The sequence below is a fragment of the Ochlerotatus camptorhynchus genome, unplaced genomic scaffold (genome assembly GCF_037179485.1).
Source record: "Ochlerotatus camptorhynchus isolate MF236.1 unplaced genomic scaffold, CSIRO-AGI_Acam_v1.1 ptg000244l, whole genome shotgun sequence".
Classification (NCBI taxonomy): domain Eukaryota; kingdom Metazoa; phylum Arthropoda; class Insecta; order Diptera; family Culicidae; genus Ochlerotatus; species Ochlerotatus camptorhynchus.
Genome location: NW_027040734.1, coordinates 896,156 through 923,871, shown reverse-complemented (window position 1 = coordinate 923,871; position 27,716 = coordinate 896,156). Strand labels below are relative to the sequence as shown.

General features: G+C 40.1%; 1 protein-coding gene, 1 long non-coding RNA gene and 1 pseudogene across 3 annotated transcripts; 2 read left to right on the top strand and 1 right to left on the bottom strand.

The window, feature by feature from the left end:
- Window positions 1–816: 816 nt before the first annotated feature.
- LOC135704567 (F-box only protein 33) lies at window positions 817–17,285 on the top strand. Of its 2 annotated transcripts, none has more exons than XM_065226029.1 (9): window positions 817–927; window positions 986–1,365; window positions 1,594–1,749; window positions 1,888–1,995; window positions 2,066–2,177; window positions 15,756–16,148; window positions 16,212–16,289; window positions 16,353–16,586; window positions 16,844–17,285. In XM_065226029.1, exons 2-9 carry the CDS (start codon window positions 1,229–1,231, stop codon window positions 16,982–16,984), a joined length of 1,359 nt encoding a protein of 452 aa, XP_065082101.1. In that variant the 5' UTR covers window positions 817–927; window positions 986–1,228; the 3' UTR covers window positions 16,985–17,285. The 2 variants fall into 2 exon arrangements, with proteins under 2 accessions (XP_065082101.1, XP_065082102.1); XM_065226030.1 differs by having other exon boundaries at window positions 817–931; window positions 991–1,365.
- Window positions 9,963–14,017, bottom strand: LOC135704590 (uncharacterized; annotated as a pseudogene).
- A 7,422-nt stretch (window positions 17,286–24,707) lies between the features above and the next one.
- Window positions 24,708–26,734, top strand: LOC135704661 (uncharacterized). Its single transcript, XR_010517796.1, has 2 exons — window positions 24,708–25,421; window positions 25,457–26,734. It is a non-coding gene; the product is annotated as an uncharacterized LOC135704661 (long non-coding RNA).
- Window positions 26,735–27,716: the final 982 nt, after the last annotated feature.

The window sequence follows — 27,716 nt, the reverse complement described above, 5'->3', positions numbered from 1 at the left end:
TATAAGAAAAATGATTTCGTATATTTTTAATCATTCGAGTTAGGATTAACATTATTTTGAATTTTGAAATGAGCACAAAACTTAAGGAGGAAGTATTGTAGGAGTGCGGTCGTATTCGACCAACTGTTCCGAACCCATCATTAGGATGGTTTGAATAGAATGAATTGGATGAACAGAATGAATGCAGTTATCCTTTGTAGTTGAAATATTGCTGATTGCATCTGAAACTGGACTGTCCCAAAAATGCAAAAAGTGTGATAAAAGTGCACGTTTCCGTCAAATCGTTTTGATGTCTTCGGAGCACTTATTGCTTGCATTATAAGGAATAAGTGCACCGAAGACATCAAGACGATTAGACGTAAACAATTTTATCACACTTTTTAATAATAGAAAACACGCTTATTAGTCCAATTTGGTGTGAAATGCGCATTATAAACTGTTCGAATGTTCACATATAAAAAGGCCTTTCAATAAACATCTGTTTAGTTTTTCCTAGAACTCAGAACTAGAGACTAGTGTTATTATTTTATATACTCCGCGTCGAAAGAAGTCCCTAAAGTGAACAAAGTTAAATACACAATTTTCTGGTGGAAATATGACGACTGTTCTCTGTGTCAAAACGTCATTCATTTTCACTCACTCGCCATCTGTGAGTCAATCGTCGTTGATTCTTCAATTTAGGATTTACATAATATATGATTGGCCCTCCGGGGGGAGCTCTTTGAATTTAGCGTGTATTTGTTAGGAACGCTTCGAAAATGGACCGACTATCGAGCTCGACTGACAGACGACGGATTTTTCTTGCACAACAATGACAGACGTAACAAAAACAAAACGTATTTATTCCGCAACTCATCGATAAAAACTCCAAATTAATCCAAATTCAAAGCTCATATTCATCGCAACTGTGCTGAATTCGTACCGGAGGTAAGTCTCTCGTTGAAATTGATGAAGATTGCAATTTTCGGCATCCACATCCCTGCAGATTAGCCGAAGAAAAAAAAAAGAAAGTCATCACCACCTACAACATAACAAAGGAAAGAAAATCCATATCCTAGAGGCGATCAGCTGAAAAAAGAAATCGAAGTTATTTCGAAGGTGAAAATAGCGCCGTCCCCGCGATCCGCTCCCCGTTTGCTCTTTTGCGTCGTTGTTACGAAATCTCCGCAGCAGCTAGCAGCGCCGACGACTGTTTTTTTTCTTCCTCCTTCCTGCTGGTGCCAGTAACATGAATTCGATGGGCCCAAACTGGGGTGAACTTCCTGCCCTCGTCCTGACGGACGTGTTCCAGTACTTGACCTACCACGACCGACTGCAGGCTTCATCCGTCTGCTGGCACTGGCGGTCCGTTATCTTCCAACCGAGGTGAGTCTTTCAGTGTCATTTAATAGAAAAGGCATTTTCTATTTGCTTCATTTTTTGTCTTGCATTATTTATTTTCGGTGGCGTCGTCGCCACTGTTTTCGTTTTTTTTTTATTTTGTTGTTTCTGCATGCAAATTCCTGCCTCTGTTTGTTTATGTGTACGGACGCCTTTTAAATGTGTAGGAGATGCGGGGGCTTTGATTCTGAATGTTAATTTTTTGTTTCACAGATTCTTCAAAGGAATTCACTTCGATGTGGCTCGCGAGAACAATAGGAGGAACAACTTCTTTCTGCAGTCTCTGGCTCACATCGTTAGCGAGGCGAAGATTTCCTTCGATTCCTGCAACCTGTACGACGTCGATCTGACCACGGAAATCCTCTACAAGTAGGTTTTTTATTTTGGTGATAATTTGTGGGATGTAGATAATTGTATTATTATTATTATTTAACTTTATTAGGGAGGCTTTCAGCCTTGGGCTGGTTCGCCTCCAATAGATAATTGTATAATTTGCTTCATTTTCAGACTCAGCAAAAGCTCCTGTCTGGTTAGTCTGTCATTGCGACCGAAGTTTGCCACCCTGGTCACGCCAGGACGATTCTACTCCGAGGAGGAATGGAACTATATCTACAAGTACGACTCGGAAGTTTTCTGGGAATGGCTGCTGAATAACCTGAGTGTATTTTCTTGTGTTTCATTTAAGGTTATTCGTTGAACCCATCAGGACTCTAATGGGACGCAAAAATCCACCGCTCAAGGAACTGGATCTGGGATGTTCCGAGATTTTGACGTTACATGCTGCCGACTTCCTCAATGTGAGTACCACTCGAGTTGTTTCTTTAGAAGCACATAACGAAGGGCACAAATAATGTTTCAACAGTTGTCTTTCACTTCTGTTGACTAATAGCGAATTCGTTTATTATCGGGGTTGGAACCTGTTCCAACCCAGTGCGAAACCGAACTTTTTGTCAGTGCGAACCTCAACCAGAGCTAGGTTTTAAAAACAGACGAACAAGTTGACGTTTGTCAGAAAACATGCAGACCCAATCTTGATACCCGATCCAGGTTGGAACTGAATAATAAACGAATACGCTATAAGATTATCTTTATTAAGGAATAAGTGGAAACTTGAAACTTAAGTTCCAGCTTTTATAACTGGACCATTGACGGATGGATTTTGTTTGGATACGGAATCGTTGTATGGTAGAAATTAACTTGGTCGAAACAGCGAAAAAAAATGGTTTTCTGGCTAAAATATGACGTATGCTTGATGCATCATCATTCCATTTGAATAGCTTCATGTTGCCGGGTTTTTGTTAATTGAATTGAAGATCGATTGTTTTTTCTCCAAGCCCCTTTACATTACTGAGTGAGGGGGTGTCAAAAACGACCCACGCCAGGCGACATGTTAAAGGGGAAAATTCAGCGAGGTTTTATTTTGGAACTTTTCAATGAAGTGCATTTCCGCTCTTATCTACCAACTACATCGTTTTCCAGAATAATAAAAATAATGCTCCAAAAAATGGGAAAAATGGAAATGCTGGAAAGAATTACAATATAATATTGAAAAGAATAACATGAACTTAGCGAGGAATACTTCAGGTGAATTCAATGGAGAATTCCACGGGAGTTATAAGTAGAATTACATGGTAATTCTGAGGAGAATAGAGAGGCAGCAGCGACTCGAGAGAGCCAGCAAGCTATGACGAATGAGCTCCCATCTGAATTCGCCGATGACACTATTGTGTTGGTTAAAAAACGAGGTGTGGATGGGACAGCAAGAGCATACCGTCCGATCAGCCTGCTCAACGTCGATTTTAAAATCCTCTCCCGCGTGATGAAGGCCCGCCTGGAACAATTACTGCGGATCCATCGAGTTCTGAGCGACTCTCAAAAATGCGCAAATACCGACCGTTCTATTTTTCAAGCTACACTCTCGCTCAAAGATCGTATTGCGCAGCTAATCGCGAGGAAGCCGAAGGGGAAGATGATCTCGTTCGATTTTAACCACGCGCTCGATCGGGTCTCTCATGAGTTCCTGCATCGGACTCTCTCTGGGCTTCGACCAGGGTTTCGTCTGCTGGCTCTCTCGAGTCGCTGCTGCCTCTTCATCAAAGTTGCTAGTGAATGGGTGTCTCTCAGAGCCGTTCCGTATAGAACAGTCCGTACGTCAGGGAGACCCGATGTCGATGCTGCTGTTCGTGCTCTATCTTCGTCCCCTCCTCACATGGATGGAGCGTGTGTGCGCTGGTGACCTTTGCGTTGCTTATGCTGATGAAATCACGGTGATTGCCACCTCAAAACACACGATTGATCGTATTTATCAGCTGTTTGGTAGTTTCGAGATCGTATCCGGGGCATTGGATCTGGATTGTTTATTGTTTATTGTTTATTGTTCATTGAAAAATTCAACTGACAATTACTGTCTAAATCAATAAAACTTAAACTAAATAGTTACGGTCAACGGTACGGAAAAGGCCAAGTAGCCGATGACGAAACACGTCAGCTGATACATTGAAGTCGAAAATATAAAAAAAGTTGTTCAATTGCCGGCTGATTGCTCGAATTGGCTCGTGTTGTGTATAATTCCGGCTCCGTGGTTCCAAAAACAGAAAGTCGCGTTGACGAAGAGACCTCTCAGGGGCATACTGTGACAGCAGTGTTGGGCAGTCAATGTCACCTGTAAGCAGCTTTCCAGCGAACATAGCTTGAGCGACCGTCCGTCTCACCTCTAATGGCTCGATTCCCAGGAGACGGCAACGCTCCTCGTACGGTGGCAAGTTCGTTGGGTCACGCCAGTTGAGGAAACGAAGAGCATATCTCACAAACTTGCGTTGAACGGATTCAATTCTAGTGATCCAGCTAGCATGGAAAGGGCACCAAACAACTGAACTTGACTCCAATAAGAATCGCACAAGCGAGCAGTAAAGTGACCTGAGACATAGCGGGTCATGAAACTCGTCGGCAATTTTGAAAATAAAGCCCAATTTTCGATTAGCTCTGGAGATGATGTCATTGTAGTGGATTCTGAAAGTGAGTCTGCAGTCCAAGGTAACGCCGAGATCCTTTATGTGCTCTACACGAGCAAGACAGCGTCCGTAGAGAACATAGTCAAACATGATTGGTTCGATTTTTCGGTGATAGGAAATAATGTTACATTTTTCTATTGCTTAGACTCATCAAATTTCTTGAGCACCAGTCAGCAAAAATACCTAACATATTCTGGAGATCCCAGCAGTCCGAGAGGCTTTTAATAATTTTGTAGATTTTCGTATCGTCTGCATAGAAAACGCGGCATCCTGATGGTATCAGCAAGGCGACATCGTTTAAAAAGATCGAAAATAGTAGCGGTCCTAGGTTACTGCCTTGCGGGACTCCCGAGTTGTTTGAGAAAACATCCGATTCCGACGCGCCAATCTTGACATGTACATAGCGATTCACCAAGTAAGATCTGAACCAATCCACAGCAGTTGACGAGATGCCAAGTATCTCCAGCTTGGCCAGCAAGATATTATGGTCCACCGTGTCAAATGCAGCTTTTAGATCCATATACGCAGTATCGACTTGCCATCCTGAATCCATGCATCGCAGACAGTTAGAAGTGAACTGCACCAGGTTCGTGGACACGGAGCGCTTCGGGTAGAAACCGTGTTGTTCTGTATCGATATAATTTTTGCAGCGTGCGAACAGAGCATCATTTATGATAATCTCGAACAGTTTTAAGCAGGCACACAGGGAGGTGATTCCACGATAATTTATGACATTCCGTTTATCTCCTTTTTTGTGCACTGGGAACAGATAAGAAAGTTTCCAGTGGCAGGGGAACTCACATTGCTGTGCCGAGAGATTGAATAGCCTCGCAAGTGGAAGGCAGAGATTGGCTACACAACGTTTTAGAACTGATGACGGAATGCCGTCAGGTCCGGAGGCGAACGAGAGCTTCAGTTTGCGTGTTGCGGCTATCACCATGTCTTCTGAAATGCGCGGAATAACGAAACTAAACACATCACGTGGCATCCCAACAGCAGCATCCAGCACTTGTGTTGGCGAAGCGGAGAAATCGTTGAACACTTGCTTGAAATGACGAGCAAACAAGTCGCATTTTTCTCTTTCACTATTAGCCGAGTCATTCCCGAGAAACATGGAACAAGGCAACCCGGATTCCTTCCGTTTTGAGTTGACAAACGACCAAAAACTTTTCGGATTCGTGCGAAGGTTCGCTTCCGTGTGTCTCACGTGCCGATTATAGAGAAAACGATTGTAATTTCGATAACTACGACTCGCAAAATTGAACAGTCGTTTGTAGTACGGCGAGCGAGAGTTACAATACTTTCGGAGGGCGGCAGAGCGTTGACGTTTTAGCACGCGTAGGCGTGGGTTAGACCATGCAGGCTTTAGCGGAGGTCGTCGAGCTGGGACAATGCGGAAAATAGCATCTTCCAGTGCAGCACTGAAAAAATCCACTGCATCATTCACGCTAGCGGCAGTTTCGATAAATTGCCAATCAATTTCCGCAAGCGCATTGTTCAATGCAACATAATCGGCCCGGCGAAAGTCCAAAGAGTAGCACTCAGATGACGGCGTAAAAAGAATCGGCGCAGGTAAACTAAACGACACGACGAGAGCGGGATGATCGGCATCTAGATCAATCAGTGGCTCGACCGGCAAGGAAACAGAAGTGCCCGGTAGTGCGGAATCATTTGCCAGGACAAGATCTAGCAAACGTCCATTTCGGTTCGGAAAAGTATTCACTTGTGTGAACCCGTAAATGTTAAAACCGTCCAAAAGAGCACAGCAAGCATGGACTTGCCACACAATTATACCAATGCAAAAATGGTACAGGCATCGAAAGCTCTCAATTAATAACTGTGGAAGTGCATCTGGAACACTAAGTTGAGAGCACGCAATAGGCTAATATGCGATATGCAATAAGCTTGAAATGAGAAGAAGAAGAAGAAGATCTGTTGAGTACACTGTGGTGGGCAGTACGCTGAACAGATGGCGGTAATGTGTAAACGTCAAACGCAAGGGAATTGACTATGCGTGCCACAGGTGGCGGTACTACCAACTACGACACTTTTAAATTGACCGTTTCGATGAACAACTGCGAGTGTTATGTCTGTTTGTCTATGATTTTACAGTTTCCTTTTTTCGCAGTTTACCTGGGAGGGAGGTGACTGTCAAATACGCACAATCGTCGCCTACCTCGCATAACTGGTTCCAAACGACAACAAAGCCATAAGCAACGATGGTTTGTTGATATTTGGAACCAAATACACATATGGAAAATCAATGAACGTAAACCGGTGAGGCGCAGTAAATTTATTGTCTCTTTCGTTCTCCGGCTGATTAACACATCAACACACTCCTTCAACCGTTTAAACAGCGAGAGAACGAAAGAGGTGACAAACTCAATGCTTACACATTTACATCTCATTGATGGATTTTCAGTAGGCCGATTTGACTGCACATCCCGCCCCTGCAGTTTACAGTTCACGTGAAACGAAATCGATCAGTAACCTCCGGTACACTGAACCAACTTCCACATTCAATGTTATATGGTAGGCATATAATTTTGCACTATTGGAATTTCTTATGAAATTTTTCTTAGAATGAAAATGCTGGTTATGATTTACATGCAATGCATATGATATGACTCTCAAGTAGTCATGTTATTATTGTGTGCAATAGATTTCATTTTAACAAACGGTGAGAGTATATGGAAATAATTAGCTTATACATTATAAATCAATATTGCTCGTTAAACAAAATAAATTTGATCTATATGCAGTTCACATGCTTTTTATTAATACACTGGAGTCGCTTTTTACGCGGTTTTTTTTACACGGTTTTTTTTTACGCGGATTTCGGAATTTACGCGGTTTTTTTTTACGCGGATTCCGGAATTTACGCGGTTTTTTTTTTACGCGGATTTTGGTTTTTTTTTTACGCGGATTTCAGAATTGACGCGGTATATCGCTTTTTACGCGGTTTTTTCTTACACGGTCTTTTTTACGCGGTTTTTTTTTACGCGGATTTCGGAATTTACGCGGTTTTTTTTACGCGGTTTTTTTTTACGCGGGACGTATCACCTGCGTAAAAAGCGACTCCAGTGTACTTCAAATAACCATAGTACAGTGCCAATATTTAATATAATGGAAATTTGCTACAAATATTTGGTTTAAAATATATTTACATGTTTATTAAGCTAAAATATACATTACTATTGAATGTATCATCTTTACATGTTTTATACAAAATCGGTTCAGTATTTACAGATCGTTCTCTTCTTCGTAAAAATTATACTTTTTTCTAAAATAATAGTGGTTGTTTACAGAGTGAATCATGACAGGAGGTCCATCAAAATCATTACAGTTGTGAATCTGTTTCAATCCACTACAATGAATAGCTTCATGCGCCAAAAAATGATCGTTAAATGGACCACATTGCCATAATTGGCCTACAATAAATAAGTTTTGATTAACCGTTATTATGTCCAGTATTTCATATAATTCAGTGACATGATCTCTAGTACTTGTTACAAACGATCCTGCCTTATAAAGAGTTCCTTTAAACCGACAAGTATACGATACTAATATTTCAAGTTCAGAATCAAACGGAACAGGATATAACAGACTTTCATAATATGATCTACATGAAAGCTTGGTTGCTGAAAAATCGCCTGTAACTGAGGACTTGAAAAAACTTGTTGTAATAACATCGTAAGAAAACTGTAATGAAGATTTTAAACATAACGTGTAGCAAATATTACGCCTTGATGAAGTGACGTTTGCGTATTGCTTATGTTCTTTATGCTTTGCTTCAAATCTTAAACACATCATGTTAAGAACTGGACCACATTCTTTAATTACAGATGGATAATGAAGTAGCAAGTGTTGCTTTGGTTTCAGTGTTTCATCAAATAATTCTATATATAATTTTTGATGTTTAGAAATTATTTCACTGAACTGTTCTATATCTGTCTCACTAAATGAAGGAAGAAGTGCAAAATCTACCAGTTTAACTAACGTTTTACAGAATTCCCACACAGGATCGTTTTCAGGAAAAAAAGGACCCAATATGAATGTTATAAAAAAACAAAATGACTTCATTTCGCTCGCGGTTGTCCGGATGTTAACAGATTTCGTTTGTTTTACCTTTATGTATGATACCTCTAAATCTGGCATTCTGGACAAATCATTATCAGCTACACTGATCATCCTTCTTCGTGTGTTCACTCCGTTAGTCCATATTTGCAGGCCCCAGTACTAAAGAGATCGTGCATCGGATCCACGCTGATATTTTTAACTACATTGAATGACGGGAGCTGGTTAAAGTAGATATTCCTTTTATACCAGTAAGGGCTTGATTGTCTAATTGCGTATCGTTTTTATAGTTTTCCTCATTTCGCAAATAATCTGTATGCAAACATACATCTTTCTGTCATTCATGCTTTGATCATTTGCAGAACCTGCAATAGTATGTGGCACTAAAATTCCCAGAAAAAAGAGGAAAGAATGCACACCCAAATTGTCGCCTAAGAACAATGAAAGGATAAATTTAACAGTTACTTGTTTGCCGTTAGAATTTATAACGATCCCATTTTCCTCTATTTCTTTAAATGTGTCGATTAGTTTTTGCATGAGTGTATTAATTCCAACTTTGTTAATGTAAACTTTTTTGACCATTCCTGCAATGAATATGTTACGAAGTTTTGAAGAGAACTCCTTTGGTATGACCGGAAAGCTGTAGTAAAGTCCGCATACATACGGAATGACGCTTATTATGTGAACTAAGTGTATCATTCATCTCGAATTCATCAGCGTAAAAAGAAATCGGTATTAGCAGTTCTGTTCCATACTTCTCTCGTATGGCTTTCCATACGCTACCATTGATAAGATTTTTAATACGATCCACCTTTTCCAGTTCTTCAATATGCTTTAATGTTTTCTCTAAAACGTTATCTATTTCGAAAAAAGTTTTAATCTGAAATGCTATTGGCATGAGAATCAAACAGCTAGATTTGATAGAATTTTCTTCTGTTATTTCTGACAATGCACTGGTTTCTTTCTCTACGATTATAATCTGTGGTTTTCGAAAAACATTGAGATTTTCCAGGTGTTTGAAAAGCTTGAAATCCGAATCAACACTATCAAAAGTATGTTTGAGTTTTTGCAAATAATCTGCTTAGCTATCTGAGTGTACAAGTTTTGTGCTCCATTTTGAATTTCATTTACATCGTTTCTGGTTAGGTATGGACGCTTATGCAAACTTAAACTGAATTCGACAACAGTTTTATCAATTTTAGACAAAGATTCTATGATTAAGTTATCTGGCTGATGCGTCCGTAGATGTCTTCTGCAGATTTCGGAAATTGTATCTTCTGCATGTTTTCTCTGGGTGGTTGGGGTAGGATAATCGTATGGTTCAGTATGTGCCTTTTAAAAGAATAGTACTTTTGAAAGATCTGTCTACAGTTTTGTACTGTGCAAATACATCTGTGATTGTTGGGTAGCTTATGCATATCATTCAAGTGTGATATATAGGTCTCCGCTGATTCGAATGTAGCTGCTCATCTTTCTACAAAGCAAGCAATACGGTTAGACATGTTGAACGTTATTGAGGTGAATCATCAGCTTCTCAATCTTAGAGTACTTTTCGGGAACGTATATTCCGTAAACACATTTGACGACGAACATCCAAACTAATTTTGATATTTTGGAGTGTTGCAGTCCGAGGATAAGTGCCAGCTTGATGAATACGTCTACAGCACGCTTCAAAGAAGGTAGTTTGTAACACAGGTCACTGTAACAAACGATGAACGAACCCTGCAAGTCCTTGTAGTTGGCACCAACTGCTATCAATTTGGGTGCGGGCTGTAATCCGAGGTCCTTGTATCGTGCGTATAGATCCTGTAGTTTTAGTTTTGCTGCCTGTTCCGTGTGGGCGAAGAGAATGATTTCTTCTTGAGCTGACGACACTGTAGGTTTATACCCTGCAGTAACTCTGGGCGGTGGTAAAACCAACAATCAATACGAAACTAACGATTTTAAATTGGCTCACCACTTTAGTAGCCTATTGGTCCCAAGCAAACGATTAACGTACCATATTCTAGTTGAAATTCTATTACTACACTATGTTTGTTTTGATTCGCTATGAAAGTTTGACAGATAACATCAGGGGTGTGTGGATTCATGCAGAACATGCAGGGGTGAGTGAAATAGCTTGGGACTGCTTGGGACCGTTGTTCTGGTACTGAGTGAGCCAAAAATAATAATGATTTTCTTCGGGACCCAGTGGTCTTAGAGTTACCTCTATGGTTAAACTGTGTTTTACCATAGAGGTAACTCTAAGACCACTGGGTCCCGAAGAAAATCATTATTATTTTTGGCTCACTCAGTACCAGAACAACGGTCCCAAGCAGTCCCAAGCTATTTCACTCACCCCTGCATGTTCTGCATGAATCCACACACCCCTGATGTTATCTGTCAAACTTTCATAGCGAATCAAAACAAACATAGTGTAGTAATAGAATTTCAACTAGAATAGGGTACGTTAATCGTTTGCTTGGGACCAATAGGCTACTAAAGTGGTGAGCCAATTTAAAATCGTTAGTTTCGTATTGATTGTTGGTTTAACTATATTAAAACAGCACACAAACGAGAATCTGAAATATTTCAAGAATAGGTATCACTAGCTCTCAATTAAACTATAGAAATGGTTACCTTCGCTCAACTCGGAATTCGTTAGTTCATGCAAAATTCTTATCGAAAATTCATCATTTACGTGGTGTGTCAAATAATCTGTTATGTGTATCAATAACTCATCCCAAACTTTAATTCCATCCTTGGAGGTGCAATATTTCAGGCCAAAATCGATATCAATCTGGAAGTTTGAACAGCAATTTATTGATAAATATGCATAGTTTTTAATCGAGAATGTTGGAATATGTGCAAACAAAACTATAACAAAATCATATTGCGCATTTCCCATCAAACTGCGCAAATAAGCATGTTTTACCTTGTTAAAAAGTGTGATAACAGTGCAAGTTTCCTTCTAATCGTTTTGTTGTTTTCGGTGCACTTTTTTCTTATAACGCACACTAAAGCAATTTGAAGAAAACGTGCACTTTAATCACATTAATAATTTCATATTTTAAGTATAACATACTTAAAAAATAAATGATACTCACTATGCTGTTGATTTTCCCAAGAATTGAATGCGTGATCAGGGAATCAAAATGAACGATTCAGATAAAGATAATGTCATTAACATTTTGGTTACACTCATGATTAGTACAAATTAATAAATCACAATGGACAGTTCTGGAAACGATAATGTGATTATCATTTGTGTAACAGATCATGATCATATGAAATAGGGATAATCTCAGATCATCATCATCAGCTGTCGTCACTGAAAATTCCCCATTTAAGACAAGGCTAATCAAATACCCTATAATATGTGAATTTTCGGAATGAGGATGACGTATACAGATCGAAAATCGAAGTTTACCGCCATTATGAAATCCAAGATGGTGGCCATCGATTTAAGAAAAACTGTCGAAAATTGATGTCCGCCACCATTTGGAAATCCAAGATTACCCTGAAATGTGGGTATTTTCGGAACAGGGATAGTATGCAGATGTAGAAAATTAATATCTGCCGCTATTTGGGAATCCAAGCGGCATGCCGGCATGGCTAATGATTTTAGAAACAACTTTTTGATACAAAGTGGGCATTTTATAAAACGGGATGACGTGTAGATGTCAAAAATTGATGTCGGCCGCCATGTTGAATAGTTTATTTGTCAGTTCTATCTAAATCCAAAGGCCGCCAAATTGGATTCCAAAATGGCGGCTGACATCGATTTTCGACATCTATACATTATTCCAGTTCCAGAAATACCCATATTGCAGGGTATTTGACAGTTTTTTTCCGAAACCAACGGCCGAGATGACGGATTTCAAAATGGCGACCTACATTGATTTTCAAAATATATGTGTCATCCCGATTCCAAAAATATCCGTATTGTAGGGTATTTGACCTCTAGAACAACTTTTCCGAAGACAGCAAGTTCCTAGATTTTGATATACATTACAAAGTGATTGTTATCATATCAGTAGATTGTCGTTTTTGTTGCTGATCATGATGTGTAACACAAATGATAATCCATGATCTTACTGTACACTGATCATGATTCCGTTAACTAGTATTTTTATCGTCGGTAAATATCGAAAGATAGCATTTTCTTGATTCCCTGTGCGTGATACGAAGCTTTCCTTCCATTTATCAAGAATTGTAGCCCACGGTCCATCTTTAAGCATCAACCAGTTCATTGACAATACAGGTGCTGTGTTGTTTTTCGTGCCATCGGTTCCTGGCCGAATTCGCTTGGCATACTCCTCTTCTGATTTGTCACGTTTACGGGATTTGGTTCTCAAATTACAAATCTTGTTGTAAATAATACCTCCTGGATTCCTTTTGGTGCCGCCTTTTTCCAAATAGTATGTTTCCTATAAACCGTAGCAAAAAGCTTAAAATGTATAAATATTTGAAATGGTAGCACCACCCAAATAAAATAAAAACTTTCTTTATAGGTTCTATACGCGTTGCTATTACCTTCTTTTCCGATTTGAATACTGACGATACTGTTACAGCATACTCCTCAAGGTCTTCTTGCAACAGTCTTGTTCTGTTCGCCAAGTGCCATTCAGCGATAAAACCCGCCAACTCGTATTGTCTTCCAGTCGACAACTCACCGATTTCAGATCGACGCACAATGTCCTTACCCAGTTCTGAAGAATTTAGCAAGTGCAGTAGAGTTGTCGGACTGAACAATTTTCGTCCAACAGAATTGTCGTTCACAACTTCCACACTACTTCCAGTATTGAGACCGCTACAGCCGGCAGTATCTTGATTACTCAAACGCTGTCGAAAAAGAAAAAAAAATACTGTTAGTCATAAATACTTTTAATGTTTACAATGCAAAGGTTTCTAATAATTAACTAACATTGTTTTACCTGTTTAGTATTTGTAATGTCTTTTAGACATACGAATCCACCTGTAGCGCTGCTCGACAAGGTACATGGTGAATCGTGGGGATGATGATTAATGTTTGTGTTTCCTGGGGTTCTTTCTTCAATTGTTTCCTGGCTGCTGCGATTTTGAGTAGACCTGAGCGTAACCTCTTCTGCCGCAGGAATCAGTTCCGGCTCTTGATTTGAATCGCTTTCTACCTTCACTTCGCTTTCCGAAACTATCCATGGTGATAGGGAAGTCAGATTATTTTCACAGTCCAGAAAGTTCCGAAGTTCCACTTGCTGCAAAAAAAGTAAATCTGTTAAACAATAATTTTCGCAACATTACAAATAAAGGTGTACGTTTCTCTGTCGCCACTGCACTACGGTGTCGAAGATTTTCTGTGTGTTCCAAACGAATCCGTCGCTCAAACTGGTGGACTGTAAAACTTCTTCAAGTGTTCCATAGTCTATGGTGGATAGCTCTTGAATACCAATGTCACGTTCTATCAAAAGAAAACAGCTTTTTAATCAGTCAGTTTTAATTAATTAAATACTGTACTTACCACCGAGAAGATCGAAAAAACTAAGCGGAAATCCCGAGTCCAACAACAAACGCTCTCGTTCATCCGCCATTTTCACTCTTTTATCCACTGCTAAAATGATACAGTCGATATGTCATACACGCATATAAAATCCATAATGAAATTGGGTCTGTCAAAGTTATGTGCAAAGCATGTATATCGCACATGGTACATGCATATAACTTCTACGTGAACGAATGCCTTAAATGTTTATTGGATTGCTCATAAATATGAACTGCTTTACGCTTGATACGTATAGGGATTCATTTGGAATAAAAGTGCCAGACTTAGTTGAATATATATGATATTTGTGATAAAATTACCTTATTGGTTTATTTGAGTGTAAAGTGAAAATTTGACAGATACGCCCAAGGGCGTAGCCAGGTTTCGAGCTAGGAAGGGGCGAAAAAAAAATATAATGGAAAATTTGGTCGAATGCCATTTCACCGAAAGCCTTTGTGTTGCTGGCTACGCCTATGAATACGCTCTTTCCCGAAACGTCAACTTTTCGCTCAGCTACTGCTCTTTTCGCTAGCGCTGCAGGCGCGAAAAAAAATAAATAAACGTAAGCGAAAAAAATACGATCCACAAAATTAGATTTCGCTGGATCGTATCTGTTTACAGTCCAAAGCGAAGTGAAAATTAGCCAGTTGCGTTTTTCACGCAGGTGGAAAATTTAGTATTTTGTATGAGATTTTCGCTTCGCTTCGATCTTTATACAGGCCTTAAGAGTGTACGCAGGTGTAGAAACTGAGAAATTGCCTCCCTGCACATTCGATTGTCATCAATTGGCGACTCTGTACCTCTTTACTCCTATGATAAAAGCAAACGTCAGACTGTGTGTAAAACATGGTGGACTTCGTACTATCCTTTCACTCCACCGAAATATCCCATAAGGAACTGACAATTTTTCGACGGTGCCGTCAACGCCAATTGCAGAACAGAAACCGACGCTAAATAATAAAGAAATTAAGAAGAAAAAGATTAAGAATAAGAAAGTTTGCTGGTTCGTCCTTTTCCCATTCGGGGTAATGTCGAGGGGGACGACTCTATCTACGATGCAAAAAAGATTGTGTTTTGCTGTGGCTAGCTGCACGCACGCTGAGTAGATAGAAAGAAGATTTCCTGCAAAAAAATGATGAGCGATGCAAGTAGATGCGACAAATGAAAGAAGATTGTTCGAAGATTAATTCGCTAGTGTGAGATTTGTTGACCATCTAAACTTGAGATTTAGATGTGTCGCCCCCCTCGGGTAATGTACTGTCGGTGGACACATAATTGAACCATGTTCTATGAAGTTTCATATACACATGAGACAAATATATAGATAGAAAATCGATGAAGAGAATCGATCATCGCTTATACGCCCTTATGCATGCTCACTGTCGATATTTTCACCGGCAGTGTACTGCCCTTTTCAGCCTACTTGTGCCATTAGTTAAAACAGCAAGGTGAGAAAAACTCTGTTGAAGATTTGTTTCTCCATGGGCTGTTATGGATGGGACAACATAGTTTTGGTATTTTTCGCGACATTTTCTGAACAAAGTAGGAAACATTGTAAAGTGATGGTCCAACGTATAGCTAATTTTCACCGAAAATGCTAATGGGGCTATTATGCCGCACAGGGCAGTGTAGCACAATCCTAATATAACATTTCATCAGGCTGGGTGAGTCTTCATAACTTGATCTAATTTTCCAACTTTAAACATCGTGCCAATCTCCTCTTGCATTATTTGTATGCCTAACACTGAAATTTTATTGTGACACATATGACCTCTTCCATCCCGCAGTGCTGCCCTCGGCCCCAGTTCCTGAGGCAGCTGGGCTTAGCTTCGGTCAAACAGGACCCGGGCAACTACGCGCTAAGCACAATCGAGCCGAACCTGTTCGAGAAATGCAATGCCCTGCAGTATTTGTCGCTGGACTACGACATCATGTGTGATGATTTTTTGAAAACCCTGCAACTGCTACCCCTCAGGCGGCTGGTGATTCATGTCCACGGACTGGACCAGGAACATCCGGGCCTCTCGGAAGCCGCCTGGGGCAGCTTTCGGGCCAGGAACCCGCAGGCAGAGCTGCACTTAACGCTGGTTTGTGCCTACGAGGCGGTCGACCAACTGCACACCCATTTCCTGCGCCCATCGATGCCGCTGTCCCACCTGAAGGTGCTATTCTGCGAGAGGGTAAGTCATTACTGCCGGAACACCGAATTTCGACTGATGTGACCACATCCTTTTTTTCCGCAGATCAACTGTGATGCGTTGGAGTATCTCTCCCATTACTACAAGGAAACGCTGAAGAGCATGATCTGGGTTGATTCCATGGCAAGCGTCCGTCTGAAATACCTTATCCAACCATTTACAGCTAACATTGTCGACCTTTTCCAGCGCATCGAAGAGTACCGCAACATCATGGAAATGGTGGTGCGTACCAATCAGGACCCGCTGGTGATGATGGCCTGGCGCTGCAAGAAGCTCGAGGAGATCGTCATTCACGGTTATGTGCTGGATCCACATAATCTGGTCGGAATTTCGCGTCTACGGGGCAAGGATCTGAAGGTGCTGGAGGTGTCCCGGCTCGACATTTCGATGCCAACCGTCATGGCGGCACCGTTCATTCAGGTAATTTTAAGAATTGTATTTCACTTCAAACATTTGTTGTGGTGCTCTACTAGAGTAGCTATAATTAAGAAAAGTTAAATTTCAAGAATGTCTAAAGGTTTTCTAAGACGTGCTGTAGGTATTTTCAAGAAACTTGGCTGTAATTCTGGTAGGTGGTTTTTAACTTCCTGGAATTATTTGGCAGATCTTTGAAACTTTGTAGACTTTTCGGTAAATGAACTACAATTTAAGCTTAGTACAACTCCATTCTCCAACAGGAAATAAGCACTCAGCTCGGCCAAAAGTGGGCACCACTGGATCAGAAGACCCTACCCGCTGCACTCGGCTTCTATCCGGTGGCGGACGAAGTCCGCGACCAGTACATTCTCCGGTACATCCGCAGCAGCATTGCTCCCTAAGTAAGCCACCAAACAACGTAAGTACCCCCACGCCACACAGGATGTTTAGCAATAATGCGCTAGTTGCAGTTGCTAAAGAGACGGAAACAACCTGAACAACCGTTACCGTCATCAGTTAGCAGCTCTCGTTCAAGAGCCATAAACATTCGCAGAGAATAGCCTTGCTTTACCACTAGGAAATTACCAAACAGAGCAGCAACGGCAGAAAAGTACTCATATACCAGAGAAAGCGAAGAGAAAAGTCATCATTATTGTTCATTATATTTTTATATATGTTTAAATATTTTACGAAGAGACGAACTAACGATCAAACACAAAGTTTGACCCTGTCTAGCTCAAATAAGTTAGAGACCAAGATCGAACCAAAGCCAGAACAGAGAGAAAGGGTTGCATTTTCCCCTTTTCATGCTAACGTTGAAAAGATCGATTTTCTTCATCCATCGCGCGTGCGTTTGATCGAAGTAGAAGAAAACGAATCACGCTCACAGTAGGAATATAGTGCAATTTTTGTTTTTAACCGGTAGAAACACGTTGCATTCATGAATGAATTATTTTTATTGTTTTAGCGAAAAAAGATTCGGGAAACGAAACAAAAAAGCCGTTTTTTGTTCTAGATGAATTTATTTAGAGCAAAGTGAGATTCGTTAGCGAAAATGGTTTAGAGAAGAAAAGATTTAATAAGTACTAAGATGCGAGAGAGAACTACTATCATATGTATATCTAGAAGAGGAGAGACACAAATCGCGAGGCAAAACGGCAGCGAATGCTATATGTTACAAGTGATCATATGGAAGAACAACGTACGTGTGTAGGCGGATAAGATGTGAAAACAATAACAACGGATCTGTGATTTATATTTTTTGCGGTTAAATTATTTATTTTTGGGATTTATTCATCATTTTTTTTTTGTCTTATTCAGATGTGTTTACAACATCGATTAGTGTTTTTTTCTGTTTATGTTTGTTTTCCTTTTATTATATTTATTGGACATTAGTTTAGGTATACGAATCAACCAATGCGGAGGTTGGAGATTGTGTAGTAACTTTTCGGTCGGTTATTCATTCTTATCATATTTTTTCGGATCTAAGTTCAAAATGGTCATGGGTCAGATTCCAGGGTCGTTCAGTAGTAAATCAAATCGTAATTGTTCAGCAGATATTTGACCTTTGAAAGTCGTTTAGATTCCCCCAGCACTTTCATCGTTTGATGTTAGGGATGTACGGAATATGAATGAAATACCACATGGAGCTACAGTACAATCTCAGATTGAAAAAACGGTAATCAGTAATCAGGTAATCAGTTCAAGCAGTAACCGGGATGTTACTATGATTGATAGCGATGTGTGAAGGAATCTGCAACCATCTCGACTTAAATCTACAAAAAGGCTTGCTTAAACGCTTAAAGTTCTCAACAAGTGTATGATCCGTTTCTTCTTACCTCGATTTACTCCATGATACGAGAAGAGGTCCTTGGCATGGCAATTTTCTCACACTTAGAAGTTCTTTTCTCACTGTTTCCAAACTCAACGCTAGCATAGCATAGCATAGCATATGCGATTGTACAAATCGTGGGTGGCTGTTTAATGGTCAACTAATACGTTTTGTAGAAAATATCGTGTGTTGACGCAGAAAATATCACTTGGGATTTGTGATTTTCCCCACACAAACATAAAATCTACAAAACAAGCATCGCATTATACACCTGGCCACATCCTTACAATCGCAGGGGACGGGAGGGAAAGTTAATTCAACATTGTTTCCAAACTCAACGCTAGGGGCACAAATTCGCCAACATCTCCTATACTGCCGGTAATCGCAAGTCAGTCCCATCTGCATTTTTATAAATTTTGATTTAGCATCATTATTCAGTTTATCTTTCTGTTTTTTTTTTGAGGTGTGCTGTTGAAAAAAGGTAATTTGTTCAAGAAAAAATAAAAACAATACCAAGTCAAATTGTCCCACACCGAAAAGTAACCGCAAGTCAGTCCCATTAGAAAAAAAAATATAATAGAAATGTTAGACAACACATCGCATCATGGAATTTGTCTGGAACATGTCCGGATGTGGCCAATATAGTTCTTACGATACTCAGTTTGACCGCCAATGGATATGGTTTTGAATTATCATGTGATTTGATGTATCGCTTGATGGATTTTGATTTAAAAAGGATTTACCACTTCCCCGGGGATACCCGGAACATTTCCGGGTATGCCCAACATGGTGCTGGTCACTCATCATGACTCTAATTGATCTTATTTTTGTATTCTCATGTAAATTGATTTATCGCATGGTGGGTTTGGCACGTTTATGAAAAGCTCTGGTCTGATGAAGACCCATACTCACCGGAATATGTTTCGGCCATTGCTCTTAAACCAGCGAAACAAATCCAGAAACATTCAATAACGTTCTATGGGACCATGATATCTTTCTACTGTTCAATACTGTGCTAAACTAATGCAGCATCGTCATGGAATTGTGACTGACTTGCGGTTATTTTTCTCATGGACGTTAAATGTAATCGCAAGTCAGTCCCATTCAGATTTTGGCCATAAAATAAAAATTTCACGATATTTTTTGAATATTTTATGGTAAACATAGATGCATTCTATCACATTGTACGTTTATTTTAAAATTTATAACTCCAAAATAAGTGTCAAATCAGAAAACTTGTAAAATCTTTGAACGCCGATTTCTCAGTTCCAGTTTTTTACAGATGGGACTGACTTGCGATTCAGGGCAGTATAGGTCTTATAAGAATGCATAAAATAAAAGGTATGTGTGACTGCTTATACATTGCATTTGGCACATGATCTTCATTAACTTCTTGCTAGGCGTCTGCTTATAAGTTGACTTATACATTTTATGAATAATCAGCAATAGAAAATTGCCAAAAGGTATAAGGAGATTTCTATCCATGTAGGGCCCTCGTGTTGCTTCAAAAGAGAAAGCAGACGCTTCTGTAGACACTCCTTGAGGTAGATCTCCCCGTTTACAGTCCCGGTAGTCACGAACGGCGCACCCCGTTTGCCACATGAGCAGATCGCTTGCCAAAGCATGTATTTCTTGGCAAACTTTGAAAGTTTCTGTTTCCTTACTTCCTCCGGAACATCAAACTTGTGCTGGGCGGTGAAGAACAGAACGCCTTGACGTAAGTGTCTCCATGATGAGACAATGAGGCTTCTGGGTCAGCATCTGGGTGTACAGTTTCCGGGCTCGTGACTTTCCCACCGTATTTTGCCGTTCTTCACGATTTGGAGCCTTCTGCACTTTGTACGTATGCAGTCCCTCCCGGTCCTTGGCTCTCTGAAAGAAAGACTTGGACAGATTCAACTTTTTGGCCACATCCCTGACTGAAGCATTGGGATTCCGCTTAAACGCTTTCACGCTTGTGAACTTGATCACTAATAGAACATCCATTCTGACCGCATTTCTCCTTCCGTCCGATGCTCAGAGTTTCGCAGTAACGTTTAATCACACGACTCACCGTTGACTGCAAGATTCCGTGTTTTTTTTTCCGATGTCCCGATGAGAGAGTTGATGATTTTCCAGCTGCTGGCGCAAAATCAATTCGCGACGTTGCTTTTCGGGTAACGCCATTTTTTTTCAACTTTCGAAAAACTGACAGCGATAAAAATACAGTGTAAACAATACACTCTAAAATACTTCTACTTTCTTCTACCCAAATTTTCAAGAGAAAATACCCAATGGATAATTTTTACAGAATTCTTTTTTTTTGCTCGCCAAAAATTTACCAATTTATCTCGAATTCATACCAATCAAGCCCAGATAACCCAACCGATCACGCCCCTTTCTAAGCAATCTCTGGATCTAAATTTCGCCAAGAAAACGAACTTATCTGTAGGCGGCAGCTAGTAGGATGGATCTCTCTGATTTGGTATTGTGTATACAGAACGACAACGAAAGGGCATCAAACAAATTAGAAATAAATATCAGCTATTGGTCAATAATTGATATGATTATTATTATCCGCTTCATTCATATACAGTTACAGATATTCTAGCTTGTTGGAGGTTGAAATTGTCTGGTTTTTTCAATGTTAAACTTGATGTTGAATCTTCTTTCTCAATTGCGGGAGTGAGGGTTTTTCCTTGTCCCGATCAGTTCTCTGTGGAATCCTATACCAATTTCTGAAGCTCCCTTCTTAAGAAAAAAAAAACTCTACCAAAACAAAAAGGACATCAGACGAATGTAAACATTCATGCGAGCATTCTTGGCATTAGACAGTGCTGCCAGAAAAGATTGATAAATTGGTTCTCGTGGTGGTTGAAGGGTGTTTGAGTGTCTTTGATGTGTTTAACACAAGGTGGCAGAGTGACTTACCCCCTGCATTCAGCAGATGGAGTGGAGGAAAGCGAAATGGAACGATGCGAAACGGAACGCAAAATCAAATAAGGCTACCAGAAACTCGCTTTTCTGATGGCCGTAGGGTTACTAGAAGTTCAGATTAAAAACGAACCCCGGTAATATGCACGAAGTGTCGTTCAGATTAACGAGGGTCCACGGTACATACTAGGGTGCCAAAGTAAAAAAAAATTGAGCAACATAAAACTTCAACGGCACCGGTGGTGTAGTGGTAAGCGTGATTACCTCTCACCCCAGCAGGCCTGGGTTCAATCCCAGTCGGCGCCGCCGGGATGTTCTGAGGCATAACATCTCTGATCACGCCTTCCTTCGGATGGGAAGTAAAGCCGTTGGTCCCCGGTTCATGAGTTGATGGGTCGATAGGTAGGGTCCAGGTGTGGTAGCTGCCTTCCTGGCACGTCGGTAGTATTGGTGCTCAGCACGGAAAACAAGATCGACGGAAAAAAAAAACATAAAACTTCGACGATTTTGTGCCACCCCAAATCATGTCCGATTGAGCATGAGCATGAGCATGATTGACCGCCCACGGTTGCTACTCTGTTATTGCCAGATCAGCTGTAATTACACAGAGAACCAATAGACGATGCTTGGGACTAGCAATCATCCTCAATGTGTAAAAACTGGTGATCTCAAACACGCTCGAACACAGTTCAAGAAAGGAAGGGGTAGGAATGTGTTGACGTGACACCCGCTTTGATGGAAGCCATCTCTGCACTTCCACGAGGAATCACTGGGATATTGGGTAATAGGGTTGGGTTTGCAGCAGGGTTCGTTTTGGTAAAGGATAAGCTGAATTGATGTCCAAACGATCATATAACGCGAAAGAGCTTGGGATTTAACCCACGGTCTTCTGCTCAGTAATCAAGCTTTTTAGTCATCGAGTTACTGTTATTACCATGTAGTCATGTTAACAAATAAAGCGATTGACGAATCTTGAATGTGTATAGGCTTGAGATTAGACTCATGATCAAGGATGGAAAATCATTTACATTCATTTCGTGTATTCATTTACATTCATTTGCTAACTTTTTTCATCAACAGAATATCGTTAAATGATGTTTGAAGCTTTTGTATCTTTTGATATTAACTACAACTTTTGTTAATAACTAAAATCTAAATTTCTTATGCATGATGCAGCAGAGCTGGCAGAACATGTTATTGTTTTTCAGTGAATGCAATTAACATTCACTGAAAAACAATGGTGGTTTCTTATCGCTCTATGCATAAGAGATACAGATTTGAGTTGTTTACAAAAGATGTAGTTAATATCAAAGCCTACAACACTATACTGCTGCATACACTATTTTACTGAATTCTGTTGATGAAAAAAGTTAGAGGCAAATGAATGTAAATGAATGCACGAAATGAATGTAAATGATTTTCCATCCCTGCTCATGATGTTCTGCTCAGTAAGCAAAAAACGGTTGCTCTAAGACCACCGAGCCCTAATATCACATTATACCGTTACTCAAGTTGTTATAACTATTCGAACCCGGCACCGACGACATCGAAAAGTTTTACACAATACACGATAAACAAGCGATCTTACCATACATTCTTAATATGAAAGAACCTGGGACCGCGTTTTTCTGCTCAGTAATCAAGCCACTGCAACCGACGATCTTTGAAATCCTAAAACTAAAAGCTACGAAAGAGTATTTAGGCCTTCATTAAGTTCCACTTTCACGCATTCAATGTTTCGATTTGCTCTTTACACATAGTTCAGCCAATCATAACAAGCTATGACCGATGTGACGATTGTTTGAACCCTGGTTAAACAAGCTATGCAAATGAAATTACGTTCTCGAATTTCACTTGGTATGTAATGGACAACAGAAATACGGGATAATTCATGTAGTTTCAGCCGTTGATGGTTAATTTTATGGTTGATGGTTAACGGTACTGCGTACGGCGACTACAGCGAATTTGTAACTTACCATTTGTCTACACGAAACGAAAATCAATTACTTTATTCATGTGTTTCACTTATACATTTTTGCCAAAACATCAACCTTATACCACAAACGAAGTGACAGACGACTAACTGGCGAAGAAATCGATTAAAATAATGTGGTTCGCTGTAATAGAATTTTCATAGAAGCTTGTGCCATTATCCACCAGATGGGATAGTATTTTTGTTTTGGTTTTGCACAAAGTTGATTTTGTGTACAATGATTCATTGACAGTGTGCAAAGAGTGCGTATCATTTTGTCATTTTTTTATGCATTTCAATTTTGAGTAGAGTGAAAGAGATAGAACCAAAACATTCTAATACATTTGGTGAAAATGCTAGTACAATCTAGTAGTAGTGTTGCCATGTGGTACAATCTAGTAGTAGTGGTGTTGCCATGCGGTACACTGAAAAATTGAAATAGCAGGTTAGTCACCAAAGTTTTCGAGCCGCTCCGTCTGTCACTTCGTTTGTGCTTATACATTCCATAAGACAAACCACATAGGTCCTATAGGAATGCATAAAAGTTGTGTGTGAACGCTTATACATTTCATTTGACACATGATCTTCATTAACTTTTTTCAAGGTGTCTGCTTATTAGTTGACTTATACATTTTATGGATAATCAGCTATAGAAATTTGCCAAAAGGTATAAGGAGATTTCTATCCGTGTAGGATATAACACCTTTGCTCGGCACCTCCACTTGAGCTTCATGCCTGCTATCGGTCACTGTTTGCAAAAATATCTAATAGCAATTACCTTTGTTGTAATACTTCCTGCACTGCCATGGTCATCTGGGAGAAGGTTCACGTCTAGTGCTTTCCCCAGGAACCGTTCACGGCCACCAGCTACCGCCGTCCAGTCTTGGGCGTATCCAGCGAGGCATCCTTCAGCTTGCTCACAATCTCCGACACTGGCGAAGGACCAGCAGACGAGCACTTTTGCAAGCCGTAAACTCGCTGATTCACGGCAACGTCGGCCACCGACTGACCACCAAAACTCGCGGCGGACACATTGGGCCTTATTACGGGTGTCACTACACGGTGATAAGCAAGTGATACTCAGAATAAGAGCCGTGATTACCGTACAAATCAAATGGGAATCACTTCACCGTGACGACAAGTGACAACTTTTCACCGTGAAGTGACATCCGTAATTGGAAGATTGCCGTAAAAGCTCAACGCAGATGTCGCCATTGCATGATGATGATAATGTTGACAGACTGCATATAAAATTCGTGAAAATTAGCGTTAAATCATAATTTTCATCAAGCCTGTGTAAAATCCTTCCAATATAACATTCGAATTGAAGTAGAAAACGTTTTTACGATCAGACTGATGTGCATCTTTGACTTTTCCAGTTAAACTTTCATAAGATATATTCATTTCATTTCGCGGCTCCATCAATGCTGCATCGTAAATATGATGTAAACAGAAGTAAATTGCTCAATTACTCAAAATAAAGATGATTTGTCATCTTGTTATCACATTGAAGACCATCTAGCACCATTTTATAGTATGGTGCGTGTTGAGTAAAGTAAGTTCCGTTGCGTTTTCCGTCGAAAATTGTGAGTATCAATATGTTTGCTTAGAAAAGGCCAAAATGAACATTTATTGAATATTGGCGTCCTATACAACCAATTCTCCATTACCACCAGCATGATACAACCTTTCCTAAGTAAATTAACTTAATTTCCACTTTCATCTTAGTGTAAATCGCACATATTCATCATTTTCCGAAAAATGCAGCTGCGCAGGAGGTAACCTCTCGCTGTGGGTGCAAACTTGTTATGCATTATTTTCCATGAAAACCTCTCCGATCCATACCGAAATAATAACAATTAGTTTTCAAACACGTTTTCTTACACGATTCAAGCAAAAGTTTCCACGGGAAATTATTCGTTTTTCTTTATGGACCGGTTTGCCCCAAAAATCGTCTGTTTTACTTGGAAAATTTGGAAACTATCCTCCTTCTAGTAGTTCTCACTTCGAAATGTAGGAGGCGAAAGCTTGGAAAAGTTTCGCTGCAAGACGCCAATAAGCCCCATTATCAGCACTTTCCCCAGCTAATTTACCAACCAGACCGTGTTCAAACTCGCACACGGTGACGAGACTTTCGATAGAACTACACGCCGAAAGCGTAACATCCGAACACGGTGAACCGGCCTCCCGGTAGGCAATGAAAATCGCAAGCAAACTTACACACCGCTGGTTACAAAAAAACACACCCGTGCAAAGAAACGGATCCAATAAACGTTACTCTCGCGAAAGCAAACCCGTCGTCTTTGAACGGCGAAAAAAAAGGAACTCGGTGAGCAATTTTGTGATACGGAATTTCCACTGAAAATCAACCGGGAATGCACGAATTTCACAGAACCAACATCAACACCGACCGTGCCGAGCTCTTTCACGCACCTTGCCACCCCAAAGCATGTCTGATTGAGCCCAAATTTTGCATAGGGTCTGTTGTCGAGGCAATGAAGATTTTTCGAGCTGTGTTGGCAAAATCAGAAATCAATTGATATTTTTCCGTTCGCCAGAAAATGGCCTTACAAGGTTTGTTTACAAAATGGAGTTAAGGCCATTTCAATTGTTGATCTTGATATGTCCAAAACGTAAACAAATCGGGTTTTGATACCATTCTTTAGCACCGCTTGATAGGTACTAATCGTATAGGAGTGTTTCGCATAATCGAGAAAAATCATTAAAAATAACTCGATATTCGAAACGGCCGATCAACGAAATTTTTCAATTCATTAATAGGCCCGCACGCTAAAACGGCCAACCATTCATTTATTTCATTTAATTGATAAGCCTAGTGACGTAGAAGGGCCGATGATTGAAAAATTTCAAACCAAAGCTAGGCCCTACTGCTTGAGGCAGGGCCGATGATTTGTTTTGAATTTATTTGACGTTGCGAAAATGCTTAGAGTACCATTTGTGATGACAAGCACAATGGCTTAACAAAAAGGGCCTATCCATTGAAAGGATCACAAATAGGCTTATTAAGTTATGGTATTAAATTGTCATCGATTTTCATATATATTTTGAAAGCTTTTCGCATATTTTGGATGTTGTATACTGAGATACAGTTACTATTGTTATTGTGAACAATATAAATGCCTAAAATACTTCAGTTTTCTTAAATATGAATTGAATAGTGGCGGAAAAATTTAAAATTCATTTTCTGGTTTGTTTACGTTTTGGCCGTAGGCAAATTTCAAATGTTACAGGAATTCAAGCCGCGCTAACGCAAACCATCATTACCATCGAATACGGGAATACTTTCCTTATCTGATGGTGATATTTATTTGCTTGGGCGAGCCTTGAGTTTCTAGAAATCATCGAGAGAAGTCATTGTTTACAAAAGCTGTTACGCCCTAATTCCAGCTCTATCTAGATTTGGTAAATATTCGGTTTGAAACATTCGATGGTCACTTTTGTCCCATACATTTCATTGGCACCCTAATGTGTATGTACCCAGATGAATAAGATTTGAATCAACAATCTAAACACAACCTAAGATTTCAAACTTGTAAAAAACGTGAAATATCGTCAAAGTATGGCCAACAATAGGTGCGTTTCCCCTAGCCGAATCTTCCGGAGAGTACTTTTTCTCTCTTACCAAACATGGGTACCGTATGCATGCGTGATAATGTTTGCACAATTAAGCAGTGTCAAAATTAAAAAAATTCTCAAAAATTTCGTTTTCGAGTTTTTTTTATTTATTCAAAGGGAGGATGTTTCTCAGAGTCTTAAACTATGTTAATCATCGATCGAGTTTCCACTTGCTGCAATTACGGCCACCACACGCTTCCGGAATGCACGGCAGGTTCTAATAATGTAGTCTGGATCCATTTCTCTCCAGGTACGGGTCAATGTTTGTCTGAGGCTTGTTGAAATACAACATTTGGCTTCGGACCGTACTGTTCTTTGATCCACGGAAGAACATACTTACTTAAAATCCCGATGTAGACCTTGTCGCCTTCTGGAATGAACACCGGGTCCATTTTTTACCATCGGAAGCCACCAATCCAAACACCATAACGCTAGTAGGATGCTTGGTCAGATACACGTTCTTGTGCTCGTCGGCCACGTCTTCTACCGGAAGAGATACCGGTAAGGTTCTGGAATTTGATACGGGATCGACGGTAAACATGCTCCCGTCGGTGAACAGGATTACCGGATTTTTTCGCTAAGGAAGTTCAAGATTTTCTTGCATCGTTCGACTCGTAGCTCCCGGATGCGGTTGGTAATCATGTGAGTTTTTTTCCGTGCCCCCGACTTCCTTTACGATCTTCCGTGCCGTAAAGTCACTGATCCCGTGTTCCTTTGCCATTTTCCTTATTGAACGCACTGGATTCACCCGAATCTTCCTTTTGATAGCAGCGATAACCCT

What these genes read in the sequence shown, in the direction of transcription:
- LOC135704567 (XM_065226029.1), top strand. Translation starts at nt 1,229, where the DNA reads ATGAATTCGATGGGCCCAAACTGGGGTGAACTTCCTGCCCTCGTCCTG. An exon ending in GAATGGAACTATATCTACAA is followed by an intron (nt 1,996 to 2,065) that starts GTACGACTCGGA and finishes GTTTCATTTAAG; the next exon opens with GTTATTCGTTGAACCCATCA. An exon ending in AGGTGCTATTCTGCGAGAGG is followed by an intron (nt 16,149 to 16,211) that starts GTAAGTCATTAC and finishes TTTTTTCCGCAG; the next exon opens with ATCAACTGTGATGCGTTGGA.